Here is a 19,232-nt window from a genome sequence, read left to right on the forward strand (position 1 = left end):
TTTTTTTTTTTTTTTTGGTAGCGGGAATTGAACTCAGGATGTTGCGCTTGCCAGGCAGGCACTTATGCTACTGAGCTATATCCCTGGCCCTAGATCTAGGTCATCTTATCAAGTATCAGTTTGATTTTTACCCCAGAAGAACTGAAGATAGCGCTTTCTGATTAGTACCAGGTGCAGGGCTTGGAAGCTATGCTCTCCATATGTCCTGGATTCCCATGATTGACAGGCTATATGCCCACTTGCCCAGGCAGTTGGCTTCACCCTAATCTGCCTCAGACCCACTTTTAGTCCCTATAGATTTGGCTATTCTTGTCTTTCCCCCATTTTTTTTGGAGAGGGTCTTGCTACATATTTCAGACTGGCCTGGACTCACTATGTAGCCCAGGTTGGCCTTGAGTTTGTGGTGATCCTCCTGCCTCAGCCTCTCAAGTGCTGGGATTACAAGCATGTGCCACCACACCCAGTTTGCTCATTCTTCATATTTTGTATAAATTGAAGTTACAATATGTAATCTTTCGTGACTGGGTTCTTTCACTTAGCATGTTTTTAAGGTTACTGTATGTAGCATGTATCAGTACTTCATCCCTTTCTGTTGAGGATCGATCCTCCATCGAATGGCTGTACCATTTTATATTACTCATCAGTTGGTGGGTGTCTGGGTTTTTATCTTTCAGTTGTTATGAACAATGTTACAGTTTCTATATTAACATGCTTTTTAAAGTGATCTTTCTTTGAGTATCAAATTAACTTCCTTCCCTCACAGTGATGGGGTTCTCTCCCAGAGCTCATCCCTGACATCCTAGGTAGAGTTAGGTGTCATTTTGTAAGGCTGTGATTACATTTTTATAGTACTTACGTTATATGGAAATTATCTGTTTGCATAGCTGTCTACTCTATCAGTTTTTTGAGAGAAGCACCAATGCCTTTTTCAACTTATAGTGACTGTAAACAGTGTAAAAGTTTACTTAATATTTCTTGAATTAGAAAAACTGTGAAAAATTTATGCTTTTCAATTAAAATAATCTTTTGTTATTTTTGTCTTTTGTACACTGCCCTTAAAAAGAAGTCCCTTAGAATACATGTTGATATATTGATCTTAAATTTATCATTTTTTAAGGCCTGCAAAGAAAGCCAACAAAGGTGCCAAAGAAAAAACATCAGATGAAAAGAAAGATGAGATAGAAAAAATAAAGTCATACCCATACATGGAAGGTGAACCTGAGGATGATGTCTATTTAAAGCGCTTATACCCAAGGCAGATATATGAGGTGGAGAAAGCTGTTCATTTACTTAAGAAGTTTCAAATTTTGGACTATACTAATCCAAAACAAGGAGTTTTTCTTGATTTGACACTGGATATGGCACTGGGGAAAAAGGTATGTGAACTCAATTAAAATAAGTTTATTTGTGAACAGTGGCTGTATGAATTGGTTTCTTAATTTTTAAAATTCTTGCCTCATAATAATTTTTAGAAAATCTTATGTTTTTTCATAATGAAAAAATGTATTTTTAATTTTCCACATATATAATATGTTGGGAGAGTTGCTAAATATCTCTCTATATATCTCTCTGTGTATCTATATCTATATCTCCTATTTCCCACTTCCCGGATGTATAAACAACAACAAAAGTATTTTAAAATCCATTGAGGTATCACTGTAACTTCAGAAAATGACTTATGCTGTCTGGGCGTCATGTTTCTTTGATGCTGAGAGTGTTGGATTAATTCAAATATGTTCCTTGGGTTAAGGTTAGATTTGCGTGGTTTGCGTGGTTATGGTCCTAAGCTCCCCACTCTTGTTTCAGTCAGAGACTTCCTGCTTTATCTGTTTTTATATTGCAGTTCTTCAGAAGATTATTGATTATAAAAAAACTCTAAAGTTAAGAAAAACGCTAGGTTAATATTGAGGTTCATTACAACCCTAAATTTTGTAAGCATCTCATTTAAGTAATCTAATTTTTTTGAAATATTTTAATTTTCTTTCTGAGAATTTTTTTTTTGGGGTCAGATTATAAAGTAGAAGTTTTGAACACAACTTAACAGCCTTTCCAAAAATATACCTAGAAGTTAGTTCTCATTCATTAGAAACAACTTGTGCCAGCTGTGGTACAATTTCTATTTTGCACCTCAATGTTGGTGTTAGTTCTTTTATTTTAAACATTTTGTTATGTCAGAGACGATCTCTTTCTCAGTCAGCCATGAATGCCATTCATAACAGTGTCTTGTAGGACTACAAGCTTCATTTCATATATGAAGCCATTTGTGAACAAGTGACATTGAAAAGGTATTGCCTTTGTTGTAAAGCTTTCTTTCTTTTTTCCATAGAGTGTTTGTACAAGCCAGTATTCTGCAGGGGATGCTGTTATCATGATTGCTGAGCATGCAACCATTTACTGAAACCAATTGTGACATGTTAATGGCAAAAGAATTTCAGTCAGTAAAACTAAGTTGTATAGCTGATGTAAATTAGGAACTTATACCTTGTTGTCTGAAAGGGAATCCTTAAGAGGATGTCTCTACTCAACATGTTTCTAAAAGCATAATTTTTAAATTAGTCTTATTAGAGGAACAATCCTGTTTCCCTTCCAAGTCTACAGGCTATACCAACATTGTGGAGGATCTAGAACTTGTTTCTATATGAAGTCTCCCCAAGAGATCTGAACGGGTCCTTGTGCCAAAATGACTGAGCCTATTGGTTTTGTGGCCCTATAGATCTCTGGCTGCCTCAAATGCTACCATTGCTTATTTTGGATTTTCCAGTTGACTTCCAAAATAGACCTCCAAGTGACTTCAAAATAGACCCACTCAGAAGCTATTCTTTTGTGGGTTAGGGTTTATACTACCTAATTGTTTGGCGCAGTGATAGCAAACCTATGGCACAGGTGTTATTTTTCTTTTAATGTTGACAAATATGTTAATGTATGAGTTTAGAGCAATGTTGGCAGTTAGGGATGATTAACTGAGCAGATCAACTGGATTGTCTGTTCAGTATGTACAGTTGTGTTCATGTTCTCCTTGATGCCAGAAAATTGCATGCTTTTTAAAATGTAACTAATTCAAGGTAGCAAACATCAATAAACAAAAATGAAATGAAAGACATTTTATTAGGTGCTGTTGAGATACAGATAATGCAAACGTATCTGTTAGTATTTGAGAGACTGATAATGATACAGAGATAGATGCCAAGTGCTGTGGGAGTAGGGAGCTGGGGAAGAGAGATTTAGTTTTTATTAGGGTTTCTTGAAAAAGAAATGTAATTTCTTTAACTTTAAATTAGAGTCAACAAATAGTTCTAGATTAATGGGAGAACATATGGTAGAATTAAAAAACTAAGAACTTGTCGGTTTTGTTTTTTAAAGAATGTGAGAGATAATAGAAAGAGTAGGCTTTTTATAATTTCTTTTCCCATCTTGTTTAGAAAAGAGTGGAAGCATTTGCCAGCGTTATTAGTTTTCCATATCCATTTTGTTTAGAAGTCAATAAAGTTGCTGTGTTAACAGGGGTAAGTAACTTTTGTCAACTACCTATATTATTAAATTTTTCTAGAGATGTTGATTAATGTTATTAATCATGTGAGTCTTATTTTCCCTATTTGAAGTTTGAAGTAGATGACTTATTGGAGGGTATGGAGCTAGTTTGAGAAAGTGCTAAACTAGAACTTTACTTACATTAGTACTAGTCCACCACATTATATTTCTTACAATAAACTGAAGAGAATTATGGAATTTATTCTGAGTAAATTCTGCTTTCTATTCAGACTTCCCTTCTTGGAGAACAATCGGATTATTTTATAGCAATTGGTCTCGCTAATTCTATGGCACCGCGGACATCTAGCAACTTTTAAAAATACTCAGAGAAGTCAAGCATGCAGCTAATGTAGCAATCCAGCTCTTTGTCAAACTTTTTGTATTAATGTGTTTGTGAATTTCTTGTGTTTTGATTCTTCTTCACCTGAAGCTCAAAGTTGAGGCATTTTTAATTGTCTCTACTATACTGTCAAGGAAGAAACTCTGCTTTCTTCCCAGAAAACTGGGGAATATAGTTGTTAGAATGCCATAAAAACTTTAAAGGGAAACATTTGCATGGTAAAATCAAATGGTAAAGATGGAAAATACAGAAAGAAAATAACTGTTTATTTATTTTTTGGAATTTTTCAGATACTGACTAAATTCTGGTTCACTGATTTCTTAAAACTTTTTTTCTTCATACTGGTTTTATAAATTGGCTTATTGGTTTACACTAAAAAAACCAAATAGCTTTTAATCTTTTACTTTTTGAAAGTAATATATTGATAAACTTGGAGGCCTATCACTCAGTAGGTTCCTAATAATGCCATTTTGGTATATTTCTTCAGGTGTCAGTCAAAAAACACCTCAGTTATCTATAAACTAAACTTGTTTTTAGTGTAATGTATCTGTAATATATACTCAGCTGAAAATTGATGCATATTTAATTAAAAATAAACAAAATTTTTTACCTGTTTAAAAATGTACTGAGTTTGTTTAAAATTAAAGATTGATATTCAATTTTTTTTTTTTTTTGGTAGAATCCATCAGAGATTGAAATAGCAGAAGGACAAGGAGCTGCTTTTGCAGGAGGAACTAGTCTGATTCAGAAGGTATAGTGGTGTTTTCGTGTTCATTAATTATAGAGATTGTTCTGTGGTCTTTGCTGTGGCCATTGATATGTAGAATGTAGTCACTAGACTCCTGTCTTTTGAAAAATGGTTAGTAGCTCTCTACAGAATAGGGAAAAGGTTTTATACTGTTTTTGTTTATACATCAAGGTAAGAAAAAACTATCCAAACTATCTGCTATTGTGCTCGCATCAGTCTACACATTTACTAAACAGTCTGCCATTGAGTATATTTGATTTATGTTGTGATTTTAAAAATTTTTAAATTTATTTTGCTTTCTTAATGTCTCAGAGTTTTGTGGGTTGACTGGAAAGGGCAATATGACCCAGGTTGGAATGTGAAATTTAAAATGAAATGTAAAAGGAAGCACACATAGATATATCTGTTTGTATCTTAAAAGATCAAATACTTGTTTTGCTTCCTTGGAGTGAAAGTGTGATTTACTTGGTAGATCACAGATATGATATCTGACCTCTATAGTACAGTGCTTTTGGTTCCTCTTAACTTTTACTCCCCAGTCAGTTCAGAGTGGTACAGGCTCAGCATGGTAGCTGACAAATGGGTATATGCCCGCCTTAGAAAATCACAGAAATCTTGTGGAACCCTTTTGGAAATAACAGTATTTTTTTTTTTTTTCTCTAAGAGGTGGAAGGAAGAGGCACATAGTTATTTCTGAAAATGCAAAAGGCTTTTTCTGACATCCTCTAAAAACCCCTTTTCAAAATATAATCATTTTGACTATGGATCTTTTGAGGGGCAGGAAAACAAATGACTTGAAAATTTAATCCTTTGTGCCATACCTAGATTTGCTTTCACGGAAGTCTTAAGTTTGAGTTTGTTCTTTGTGATATACAGCAGTGCTTGTCGTTTTTTTTATTATTTGTTTTGATTTGATTTAGTTTTCAGACAGTGCCTTGCTATATATTCTAGGCTGGCCTTGAACTCACTGTGTGGCCCAAGCTGGCCTCAAACTTGCAGCAACCCTCCTGCCTCAGCCTCCTAAATGCTGGGATTACTGGCATGTACTATCTTGCCCAGGTGCTTGTAATTCATTTTCCAACTCCAGTAATATTTTAAATTTGCTGGGGATTGTAAATTTTTAAGGAGAATCTCCAAAATAAGTTTTTGAAGCAGAATTAGTGAATGGTAAAAAGAGATTATGTTTTAACAGGCTCTAAAACAAATCAGAGCATACAACCCATTTTTTTTTTTCTGGTGTATCATTAATTTTAATATTCTATTTTTAAACAGCTACTTAAAATTTTTTAGTTATTAAAAAGTAAATATGCTACAAATGCTTGAGAATTTGAGAGTAGAGCTTGGTCTCTAGAGTCAGAGAACTATTCTTATTAAATTTGTACACTACTTTCCATCTATTTCTTCCCTCCTTCCTTCTTTGTCTCCCTCCCTCCCTCCCTCTCGCCCTCCCTCTCTCTCTGTCTCTCTGTCTCTCTCTCTCAGTTGGTGCTGGGGCTCAGAGAGGCCTCATACATATTAGTGAGCAGCACCCCTACCTGCCATGCTTTATTTCTAAGTTAGTCTTCAATTTTACTTAGCGCTTTTAAAATGTAATGTAGGATAAAGTTAGTAACCTTTCTGCTGTTTCTTAGGTAAGACCTTATTTATTCATTTTTGTTTCAAATATCACAGATATGCTTGGTTCCAAGTGATTTAAAAGTAATTTCATGTTTTTACTTGTCTTTGAGATTATGATTTCCATACATAGATTTGTATTATTCCAAGGTGTGATCTTGAGGTTAATTACAGAATAACTTTCAAACATAATTTAAAATGTAATTTAATTTCGAGGGACATATCATAGAATTAGTTTTGGAAGGTCTTTGATTAGAAACCTCACACACAGTTCTTTGACGTTTAAAAATTGTTTTTGTTTTCTTATAACCACCTCACCTGTGGTTGAGTTCTGACTCTGCTTCACAGGAGTGCACAGGCAGATCTGTCTTCCCTGAGCCCTTATCTAGAGTGTGTGGTCAGTGTTGGACCTGTCTGGTAGGGTTGTTGTGAACAGTAGTTGAACTAAGCCATGTAAGATATCGAGCAGCAAGACCAAGTCATAAAATGAATGAATGGATGAATTTAAAAGAAAAGAAGGAAATGGATGTAGCTCAGTGTGAAGTTTCTAGCTTCAATCCTCAGTACCACCAAAAACAGAAATAAAAATAAAATTAATAACAGGTAGATAAAAGTTGAGAATCACTGCTTAATTTTACTAGAGTTCAAATTTTTAGGATTCATTGTACACTTCTAAACCAAGGCTGCGGGTGACATATTTGGGTAAGATTTTCCATGAAAAAAAAATCATTGATGAAATACTTGTCACTCATGCATATTATTCTAAAACAAACAAAACAAAACAAACCCTCATGTAATCATCTAAACTTTTAGGTGGAATATAGTGATCTGAGAATGGAAGAAGAGTATGAATAGTAAACTAAAAGAGAACTTGTCTTTTACCATCTTCCTTATCTTTTTAGTTATTGATGGCAAAATAGTTGGTAATTCAGTTCTTGTGAAAATAATTACAGAATCAGTCCTTTTATGCTCTATATTTACAAAGCTAGTGGCTGATAGTTTGGCAGCCAATAGTTATTAATTTTATATGTGATTTATTGCAGAACATTCAGTTTGTTTCTTCAGTTTCAACATGTATGAATTCAGCTTTGTGAGGTGACGTGGCTTGTGGGGGCATCATTGCTGTGTTCTAGCTTGTAGCACAATTATGCTTAACACAGGCCTGTGGAAGAATTCAAATATTTAAACGTTTTTTAAAGTAATGGATGTGGCTATTTTTAAAATAAAATTAAAAAATCTTTTACTTCTGATGGTTTTCATAATTGGTGAATATCTTCGTAAGATCCTTGTGTTTGAAGAAGAGAATTGTGCTTAATATCTATTTTCTGAGTCATAATAGAAATTATGTATTTTCAGACAGACAAAGCCTTACATGGAATCTAATATTATCTTCTTTTTTCTTGATTTTCAGATTTTAGATGATGAAATTCATGCAGACTTTTATGTAGCTGTTCCAGAAATAATGCCTGACCTTCATCCATTAAGGAAAAAACTGAAAAAAAGATTTCCAAAGCTCAGTAGAAGTAAGGGAAAATGCCTTTTTTATTTTAATATGCTGTGAACAACTCTCTTTTCATTTAGAAAACAAAGTTGCTAATATGTATGTAGAACAAACAGTATGCTTGGTGTTTGAGTTCTGTGTTACAAGAGTATGTATATTTGATTTCTTTTCTTTGGCCTTAATATTTAGTAATCTAAATTGAGAACTCTGTTACTTTTTACTATTGACTCTTTAAATTTAGGTCATAGGCTAGGTCCAAATTAGCATATTCCCTATTAGATATGTTGTCATTACTTTATTTTACTGACTTTTATACTTTATCAATATAATGTATGTGCTCATGAAGACATATATATGATTATAGGAGCTCAGAAGGTAGTTTCCTTAAAGAATTTTCTCTTTAGAAATCTAGTAGGAGAGATAATATTGCTACATGCAGAACCATTTTAGAAAGGTGAGGTGTTGTGTGATAAATTCACAAGGTGCTGTGGGTGTTCACTGAAGGTGGATTTACACACAGGTGGGAACAATGAAGGCATCATGCAGGAGGTGGCGTTTAAACAGCACCCTCGATAGTTGGATGAAGTGATCAAGGGGAATATTATTTTAAGTGAAGGAATATATTAACTGTAGACATTAAAGTAAATCAGAAACTATAGACCAGGTCCAAGAAATACTGGATAGTTGTCTTTGGTTGTAGGGAATGGTGTCTCTAGGGTGAAGTAGAAGACAGAATGGGAAATGCTAGAGAAGTGGATTGATGCCATATGAGAAAATGTTTGAATTAGGAGCGAAAGAGCATGAACTTCTATTCTGTACTCAGCAGGAACCCCTTCCCCATTTGAGATGTGGTGTGATGTGGTCTGTTCCTTAGAGCTTCGGTGTGGCCTAAGTCTGTCAGATGCACTAAACCTGGAGGTCCGAGAGTGGCTAGGCTGCAAGTGAGCACTAACGGTGACGTTTACACCAAGGTCTTTATGATGAGGAGTGTTAGAGGTGTTCTAGGACTTTGTGACTGTGTAGTTACAAATCCATCGGTTTTTGAGGAGAAAGGAAGTATCAAAGGATACTGAAATTTTTAAGGCTAGGGACAGTACCGTATTAAGTGGAATTGTTAATGGAAGAGGGATGTATTTTGGAGGACAAACAAGTTCACTTGCACAGCAATTCACTTGTTTTAGATAGTATTGGATGTGTGGTATAGATAAGGATTCTTCTGAATAAAATTCCCTACTGTGAACAGAACAAGTACTTTAAAATTGTTTTAGTGGGCTTGTCTTCAAATTTTAACTCTAGTTGAGCTAAAAAGTCTTAAAATTCTTTATACTTGTTAGTCACTAGTACTTGTGTGAATTTTGTACCAGGATCTTTAACATGACTAAATTCAAGTGGACTCTCTAATTCTTCTATTGTACTATAGTTTATTTTTGACAACCTGTATTAAATCACATGTGCTTACTAGGTATTGGACTTAGGCTTGGCATGTATGTATTAGAGGTTTCCATCACAGTAGTGTTTGTTGTCTTGGAATCAGACTTATATTCTTTCCTACGTAAGACCTGAAATTGAACTTAAAAATTAAACTAGAATTGTAGTTGAATTTAATGAAAATATTTCTCCTAATTTTTTGTTTCTAATTTGTTTTTGTTTCTAATTTGTTTCTAATTCTATTCAAGCTCCAATTAGAGCAAAACCAATAGTACTAAATATAACCAGGTAAAACTGAAAACAAGTACAGAATATATCTGTGTTTAACTAGTGCCTTGCTTTGCACAGTGAACTGGTTTTTTGCTTTTTTGAGACAGGATCTTGTTCTGATCTCAAACACAAGATTCCCCTGGCCTCACACTGATGATCCCCCTGCTTCAGCCTCCTAGTTGATGGGATTATAGATGTGTGCCCACCACACCTGGCATCATAAACATTAATTTTGTCACCTTTATTATTTTACCTATTTTGTGTATCACCTTTTTGAATTGTATTTTCTTTAGCCTCATTTTTTTTTCTAATAACGTTTCTTTATTCCAAACAATATGTTTCCTGTTGAAATGTTTAGTTTTATCACTAGCTTTACTTTATTTCTGCTTTCATAATGAACTATACCTTCTACATACCAGAGTTAGGGACTGAACTTTGTGTTAACCATTTACTTAACAAGGTACTTGGAAAAAGCAGATCTTTCCCTTCTCTAGCATTTCCTTTTCCCCTACCACGATCTGTTTAAAAGCTCTAGAAAAACATTTGTGAACTTTAAACTTGAAGAGTAATGATAAATCTGTCAAAAGTGTTAAAAACAGAGTATTCTAGGTGTGCATTAGAACAAATGAAGCTGCTATTAAGCATTTTCAGGGCTTATTCTTGTTTAGGGACATTTGATTCCCCTTTTACCTAACAAAAGATGTTAACGTAAAATAGAAGTTGGTTTTGAGCAAGTGGGTAAAATTAAAAAGCAAACAAACAATCCCCTGCAGCTGAGCTCATTAGTTTCTCGTGTTGACTCAGTTTTACTAATGGGAGTGGGTGGAACCAGCTTGGCTGGATTGAATGTGTACGTTTTGCAACATGATTAATGCTGTGGTTTTAGTCATTTTAATTGCTTGCATAACTGTAGGCAAGTTCTCTAGTTTTGATACACATTTTGTTTGTTTTCGCAATATTTTTTGTTTCATAAAAAGAAAATTTTAAACTTTTAAAAATTTCTGGAAAGAAATTTGACTTTATTACTAATCACTGTAATTTTTCCCTCTGAAATTCTTTTTACCTCAAATACATATTTTCATGACAGTAAAAGTTTCTAAATTTCTTGTCCTTTTTTATTTAGCATTTACTAAACAAAAAATACTAGTGTGAAACATACGTTTACTTAATGGGATCAATTTTCTGTTCATATTACCTTGTGATAGGTACTATGGCATATATGGAAATAATTGAGTTAATTAATTAAGTTTTGGTGCTGGAGATTAAACTCAAGGCCCTCCACATGCTAAGCATGTGCTGTACCCTCTGATTCATATGAATTATTTTAAACCATGCTAAGTTTTTGGCAGGTAAGAGAGAAAGGAATATAATTAGAAAATTATACTAATGTATATTTCCCTTAACATGTAGCTCTTAGAATTGAACACCACTGCTCTAGTTGAAATCTTGTCTAAAAGATATTTGAGCAGACTTGTTCAAAGGATATTCATATTTACTGAATAGGGCACTGCTTTCTTTAAGGGATTGTTATACTATACTGTGTAGCTCTTGAATCTTAAAATTATCAATAATTAAAAGTACTTCATTAATTCTTTTATTATTACATGTTTGTAGCATATGTTTATTCCTTGTATGGAGTTGGTTTGTGTATATAACATATCTTAATTCCTTTTTCATCCTCTTTCCCTCTCACCTCATGTTTTCATCCCTTTCTCCTTTGAAAAAGATCTGTTTCCCTACTTCCTATTATCTGTCTTTCATTTTGCTCTTTATTTATAACTTGGGTTTCTCATATAAGAGAAACCATGTGATATTTAAGCCTATGTGTCTGATTTATTTCACTTAACATTATGGTCTCAGATGCCTCCATGTTCCTACGAATGACTCTTTTATCTTTATGGCAGAATAGTACTCCATTGTGTGTAAACATCACATTTTTGTATCCATTCATCTTTTGATAGACATGTAGGCTGCTTCCAAGATTTAGCTATTATGAGCTTCTCTGCTATAAACATAGGTATGCATGTGTCACTGTAATACGATATTTTTAACTCTTGAAAAGATACCTAGAAGTGGAATAGCTGAGTCAAATGGAATTCCTAGTTTCAGTTTTTTTGAGGAATTTCTACACTGATTTCCAAAGTGGTTGTACTAGCTTACATTCCCAACAGCAGTGTCGAAGGATTCCTCTTTCCCTGCAGCCTCTGCAGCATTTATTATTATTTGACTTCTTGATGATGGCCATTCTTTCTGAAGTAAGATTGGAATCTCTGTGTTGTTTTAACTTGCATTTCTCTAATGGTCAGAGATGTGAGCATCTCTTTACTTACTGTCCAGTTGTACTTCTATGTGAAATATCTATTTATTTCATTTGTCCATTTTTGATTGGGTCTTTTATTTTAGGGGAGTCTAAGGTTTTGAGTTCTTTATATATTCTAGATGTGAATTCTCCATCTGAGATATACGTGGCAAATTGTTTTCCCATTCTGTAGGTTATCTCTTCACTCTGTTGATCTTTTTTACCTGTGCAGAAGCTTTTCAATTTGATACGATCTCATTCATTGATTCTTGGACCTATTTCCCAGGTAACTGGAGTTCTGTTCAGAAAGTCCTTGCCTTCTACACCCATGACTTCCAGAGTTTTACCTATTTTGTTTTCCATCAGGTTAAGTGTTTCTATTTTAATATTTAGATTTTTGATCCATTTTGATTTTAATTTAGAACATAGTGTAAAATATGGGTCTAGGTTCAGTCTTTTGAACGTAGATAGCCAGTTTTCCAACACCATTTGTTAAAGAGGCTCCTTCCTCCAGTGTATTTTTTTGTCCCTTTGTGAAAGGTCAAATAGTTGAATGTACTTGGGGGTTATTGGGGGTTATCTCTGCATCCTCTCTTCTGTTCCATTGATCCTCATGTCTGTTTTCGTACCAGTACCATGCTGTTTTTATCATAGTAGCTTTGTAATATAATTTCAAGTCCAGGATTGTGATGCCTCCTGCTTTACTCTTGTTACCCAGGATTGTTTTTGCTATTCTGGGTCTCTTCTAGTTCCATTTAAATTTTAGGTTTGTTTTCTCCAGTTCTATGAAGACTGCTGTTGAAATTTCGATTGGGATTGTATTAAATCTGTATAACAGTTTTAGAAATATGGCCATTTTGACTATATTGATTCTGTCTATCCAGGAACAGGTGATATCTTTCCATTTTCTGATGTCCTGTTTGATTTCCTTTTTGAGAGTGCTATAGTTTTTGTTGTAGAGGTCTTTCACTTTCTTAGGTTAATTCCTAAGCATTTAATATTTTTGGTGCTATTGTATATGGTACTTTTTCCTAATTTCTTTCTTAAAGGATCCTAATTTCTTTCTCAAAGGATTCATTATTAATGTACAGGAGTGTTACTGATTTTTGTAACACTCCTACATTTAATTTGTTTATTAATTCTAAGAGCCTTTTGGTGAATTCTTTTTGGATCATCTATATAAAGGATCATTCCTCTGCAGATAATAATTTGACTTTTTCCTTTTTCTTTTTTCCTTCTCCTTTCCTTTTCTTTTTCTTGCCTGATTGGTCTTGCTAATGTTTTGAGTACTATGTTGAACAGGAGTGGTAATAGTGGACATCCTTGTCTTGTTCCTGATTTTAGAGGGAAAGCTTTCAGGTTTTTTTCCATTGAATATGATGATGACAGATTCTCATAATGCCTTTTATGAGATTGAGATAAGGTCCTTCTATATCACCTTTCTTCAGTGTTTTTATGGTGAAAGGATGTTGGGTTTTGTCAAAGACCTTTTCTGTGTCTATTGGGATGATCATGCGATTTTTGTCCTTGTTTGTGTGACATATTACACATTACTGATTTGCATATGTTGAACTACCCTTGTATCCTGGCATGAAGCTTGTTTGGTTATGATGTATGATCTTTTTTTTTTTTGTACCAGGAATCGAACTCAGGACTTTGTACTTGCCAGGCAGGTGCTGTATCACTGAGCTGTATCCCTGGCAACGTATGATCTTTTTGATGATTGATTGTGTTCTGTTTGCCAGTATCTTGTTGTTTGCATGTATATCCATTAAAGAAGTTGGTCTGTAGTTCTGTTTTGGTTGGCTTCATAGAATAACATGTTGTTCTTTAGACTCTTGCTTGCTAGTATATTTTATGTGAAAGACTCCATTAATGATCAGGTACTGTTATGATTATTATAGATAAATGATTACAGATGGATTATGCTGATATTCTTTCCTTTGTTCACCTCAACCAAAGTGGCCACCTCTCTTTTCTTTATACACCAAGTCCTTTCCTTTCTCACCCATCTATCTTCTGTGCTCTTTATTTGCCTGGCTTACTTTCTTATTAAAATATCATGTAAACACAGAGGCCTTTTGTGACCATCTTCTGTAAAGTATTACTCTCCACGTTCCATCATCAATAAATATTTCATTACTGTAATTTTGTATTCTTTCTAAGACTTATCTCTCCTGGAAGCTTCTGTTTTTTGATTTGTGGTATGTGTTTGGTTCCTCCCCTTAGAGCCAAGGACATTTTAATTTTGTCTGTTGCCAAGGCCTATAATAGTACCTGGCACATAATAGTACTGTACACATATTTGTGTAATGCATGAGCATTTAACACAGCATTCAGTTGGTAGAAGATCTAGAATTCTAAATACTGCAACTAAAACATAGGTTAATTGTAATTTATAAATTTTTTTTTTTGAATGATTATATTTGTAGTCATTGAGTATCTACTATCTTGCAGGTCTTTGGATGTTAGTCTGTGAACAGGACAGGCAAGGTCCTTAATGTCCTGGAACTAATAGTCTTCTATTCTATGGTAGATAAACTGGTTTGATTTTCACACGGAATCAATGCCCAGATAGTTCTAAATAAACCAACAAAACCCATAGTATAATTTTCTTGCCAGTTTGTATAATTCAGCTATTTTATTTAGCTAAAATCTTAGTTCTTTTTGTTTTGTCTAATAGCAGTTTTAAAAATAAGTGTTCTCAGTGATTGGCTATGTCTGTTGCCTTATTAAATATGTCTTTCCTTACAGTCTTACCTCCCACAATTTATCTAAAATATTGTTTGCAACGATAGTCACAAACATTTTTTTGGCAGATTCAAAGATCAATCCTGAGTTTTCTTGGTTTCTTCAAGTTCTCTGGCATGTATAATTCTAACTTAACTCCTTTGCCACTAACTATTCCTTCTCTGTCTCCCCTCGTAAATGAAGAAAAGAGAACATACATCAGGGTGAAATACTAGACTGTATAGCTTAGTGTGGGTTATGTTCACTATAGATATTGAATAGAGACATTACAGAAAAAGAAAAGGAGCAAGTTTTCTGACATTTTTGTGCTTGTATTGGTTCATCTACATAATGCATTTCATGATAATACCCCATAGTATTTTTATGGTAATGTACACATAGCTTAGCACAAATTGTGTCCCTAAAAAGTACATACATGCTATATGTGGACCACTATTATTATTACTAACTGCCTACCATTCCTGAGGTATTACTTTAGAAGAACTTACTCTTTTTCATGTCCTCATATATCATTTCTACTTTCATAACTCTTGTTGAATAAGGGGTGAATTATTAGTGCTTACTATGTGCTAACCACTGTACTTAGTACTAAGAACTGAAAGATGACATTTCCTATTTTAAGAATATACACATTGTGAGAGGAAGGCAGTGGAAAATATGCTACATGAAAGGTTATTAGTAGAAAATGCAAAAAATACTTAGAGAAAGGAGGAACTGTTTTGTAGAATTAAATTATGTAAAGAAGATAGCAGTAAAGCTGAGAGGTTAATTATAAACAGGCATTCGCTTTCCTGATGTGCATGGGGAGTACATTCCAGATAGATGAATGACTTTCATTAATGCACAAAAGTATGAGAGCCAGTTGTGCTCAGGAAATTATAAGCAGCTTTCTACCGGTTGGTGCATAAGGTATTATCAGATTGTGGTGGTTAATGGAGTTAGACAGTGATAGGCAGTGGGCCAGGTCTTGGAGAGCTTTGTGTGACATTCCATGGAGATTAGATTTTATCCTGTATGTAGACAGGAGCCATTGAGCACCATTGCTCAGAAAAGTGAAACTACATTTTTCTCACTAGCACAGGTATTCTGGGAAATACATAAATGGTAGGGTGGCCATTTGAGGATGGTGAAACTTGAAGAACAAACTCTAGTGAGGAGTTCTATATGGTTGTTAGGACTGTTTTTTTTTTTTTTTTCTAGTTCTGTGAGGAATACTCTTGGTATTTTGATGGGATTACATTAAATCTGTATATCAGTTTTAGAAGTATGAACAGAACCCTGGTTGCTTAAGGAATAATACCAAGAATTAACAAATGGTATGATATCAAATTTAAAAGCTTCTAGGAAGCTTTCCTATTTCCAGTGAAGGAAGCAACCAACAGAGTAGAGAAAACCTGCGGAAGAGGAAAAAAATTTTGCCTGTTATTCCTAGGGCAGAGAACTAATATCTAGAATATATAAAGAAGTTAAAAAAAAAAATCAATCCTCCAAATAAAAGACCCAATTAAAAAAATAGGCAACTGAAATGAACAGATACTTCTCAGAAGAGGAAGAATAAGTACAAAACGCTAATAAATACATGAAAAAAATGTGGCATATATTTGGCCTTTAGAGAAATGAAAATGAAAACAATACTGAGATTTTACCCTAGGAAGAATGGCTATCATTAAAAATCAAATAGTAACAAATGCTGGCAAGGAAAAAGGAACTCTTCTACATTGTTGGGAATATAAACGAGGTCCATTTCTGAACTCTCCCTGCTTCATCCACATTCCCTACCCCTAACTCCTTACCACACTATGTTGATGGCTACAGCTCCATGGGAAACTCGTAAATTAAGCAGTGCAAGTCCTCATCTTGGGTCTTCTTTTAATCACTTTTTTTAAAAATTCTAGGTTATCTGCATTTCAATTTAAATACTAGAATAAGCATATCTTTTTTTTTTTTTTTTCTTTTGTAAGCCCTCTGAAATCAGGTATAGAGGCACATGCCCATATCCCAGTACTTGGATGAGGGAGCACAAAATGAAGCCCAGTGTAGGCAACTTAGTGACTTAATGACACCCTGTCTCAAAAAATAAAAAGGGTACGGGGAGGGGTGCTGTCCATGTAGCTCAGTGCAAAAGCCCCAGGTTTAACTGTGGAAGAAAAGAAAAATACAAGTCCTCTGAGAATATGGTTGGGGTTGCATTAAATCTATTGAAAAATTTGGGAAGAATGTCATTTTGATAATATTATGCCATCAGTTTGGTCGGTTGGTTTTCAACAAAGGTGCCAACTTTACCTGAAGAAATAATAGTTTTTTAATGAATGGTGCTGAAATACTGGGTTACCAGTCTACAGCCATACCACTCTAAACATGCCTCATCTCCTCTGAATTATTGGATAACCATTTCCTTATGTCAGACATCAGAATTAATGAAATAGATCTTAGACCTAAATGTAAAAGGCAAGTCATGAGATTCTGGAAAATTTTCTAGGAGAAAACCTTCAAAGCCTTGGATTAGGCAAAGATTCCTTAGGATATAAAGCAGTATGAACTATAGAAGAAAACTGCTAAATTGGACTTTATCAAAATGTAAAAATTTTGCTAATGGGTGGGCACCTCTAAGAAATGAAAAAGCAAGCCACACATTAGGGGAAAATATTTGCCCCACTGACAAAGGGTTGGTATCTAGAATGTATAAAGAACTCACAACTCAGTAAGATCTCCAGTAATTTTTAAAAAGGGAACCAAAAAATTGAATAGGCACTTTGTAAAAGAATATATACTGCTGTTGCTGAAACACATTACATGCTACTAAACATCTTGGTGACTAGGGAAATCAAATTAGGTAAAGACAAAAATATATGAGATCAAAGGAACGAAATTTTATTTGCTTGTTTTAGGCTGGTACTAGCTTAAAAACTCAAATCTGCGCAATCTATCACCACTTCTGGTTTTGTATTTCTACCTGTATAAATATATTTTTTAGTATTCATCAACTACCTTCACTTCTGTATATTTTAGTGAAGTTTCTCTCCTTTTAAAAATTAACGTAATAATTGTACATATTTATGGAGTACAGTATAATTCTATACATGTGTACAATTTATAAAGATCAAATTAAGGTAATTTGCATCTCCTTAAACATTTATTTAAAAATATGGAATGCTTCAAAAATTGTCTGTCATCCTCGAGGAAGGACTGCTCAGATCTTTTTTGTGTCATTCCAGTTGTAGTGTATGTGTTGGGAAAGCAAATACTCTTTCCTTGTTAAGTCTCATTCTTTCCCACTTGTGTTATCACAGTGATATTAGACTCAAAACTATGAAGTCATTTATTTGTTCATTCTTCAAGCAATTGTTTGTCACATTTACACCTTACTAATTACCTGCACATAGGTGGAGATACCAAGTGAGTGGTTGGAACTCATGAGAGAGGTCATGGCTGGAGATACAGGTTGAGCAATTGCGAATGACTAAATGGTATTTACAGCTCTGTGTCTGGATGAGCTCACTTGGGTGGGTGTGCAAGGATAGATACAATAAGAGAGGTCATATGACTGAGCCCCAGGGTAGTAAAGCTAAATCAAGTCAGCTGATAAGAATGGAGTGGGACAGTCAGGGAGAATGTATTTCAGAGGACTAGTCAAATATTGTGGGAAGAGGGGAGCTACTGTGTGTGAACTGTTGTTTTGAGGTCAAGTCACGCAAACTTTAAGAAATGACCATTGGGTTTGGCAATGTGAAGGTCATTGGAAAGGTCACTGACAGACTATTTGCAGTGGAGTAATGGGAATGGTAACCTGGTTGAAGTAGCTGTGAGCAAATGAAAAGTAGGGACAGAAAGGATATAAGGCTTTTTCTGAGAACTTGCGTCCTGAAGAATATTAGATGGTGATGGGAAGGCCGCATGAAGTCACAGGAGGTTTCTTTGACTTTTAAGATGGGAAATTTTATAGCAAGTTTGTAAACTAATGGAGATTATTTAGGACACTATAGCAAGTTTGTAAACTAGTAAGAATTATTTAGGAAAAGCAGGGAAAATTAACTATGTGGAAGGGAGAAGGAACAGTCTCCCTTTCTAAGTGAGTGGGGTCGGATTCAGTACACAGGTGAAGAGCAGGGTCTTTGGTAGAAGCACAGAGTTTCTGTGCAGTGACAGGAGAAAGGTAGCAGTACATTCAGGTGTCACCAAATAATTTTTCAGCTCTTACTAAGTACAAGCACTATTCTATGGAAATAAAATAAAGAATACATGAAAGAGGTTAAATAGACTCATGAATAGTTTAGCCAGTTATCTTATTTTTATATTAACATCTTACTGCTTGTTATATACTGTGTCACACTCTGTAGTACTCATTACATCAGAAAGTGATACTGAAAAGCTAAGTCATCAAGTACTGGATTACTAAAAATAGATACTTTGTAAGTTATATTTGAGTTGAGTTACTATATTTCAGTTGAAATGATAATGACCAAATCATAGGACCATATAATTTATTTTTAGAGTCTTCAGTATAATTCTTTGGAAATTCTTTTTTTCCCCCTAATTCTGTGTTTCTCTTTGGCATATTTAATTGTAGCTCCTTTTATACCTTAATAGAGATTAAAGTGATGTTATAATCTAACAAATTAAGTTCCAGTTCTTAGTGCTTATCTCAGGCCAGTTTCTGTAGCCATATGTACAGGAACAAGTTGCCTCCAGACTTTAATATTCATTGTGGTATTGTTTCCACTGCTAAATCTTGCTATATTTTAGTGCTTCATTT

At 34.3% G+C, this 19,232-nt stretch overlaps 1 protein-coding gene across 6 annotated transcripts in view; it reads left to right on the forward strand.

Annotated features, from left to right (window-relative positions):
• The window catches only part of Mrpl1 (mitochondrial ribosomal protein L1), a 108,369-nt gene that overhangs the window by 49,066 nt on the left and 40,071 nt on the right, over window positions 1-19,232 (forward strand). For all 6 annotated transcript variants that reach the window (XM_013516260.1, XM_005388201.2, XM_013516258.1 and 3 more), the window contains 4 exons: window positions 1,118-1,376; window positions 3,420-3,503; window positions 4,548-4,619; window positions 7,642-7,753. In XM_013516260.1, coding sequence (XP_013371714.1) covers window positions 1,118-1,376; window positions 3,420-3,503; window positions 4,548-4,619; window positions 7,642-7,753 — 527 coding nt within the window. The remainder of the gene's footprint in view (window positions 1-1,117; window positions 1,377-3,419; window positions 3,504-4,547; window positions 4,620-7,641; window positions 7,754-19,232) is intronic.

Source organism: Chinchilla lanigera, unplaced genomic scaffold, assembly GCF_000276665.1.
Source record: "Chinchilla lanigera isolate Chin_1 unplaced genomic scaffold, ChiLan1.0 scaffold00032, whole genome shotgun sequence".
Lineage (NCBI taxonomy): Eukaryota > Metazoa > Chordata > Mammalia > Rodentia > Chinchillidae > Chinchilla > Chinchilla lanigera.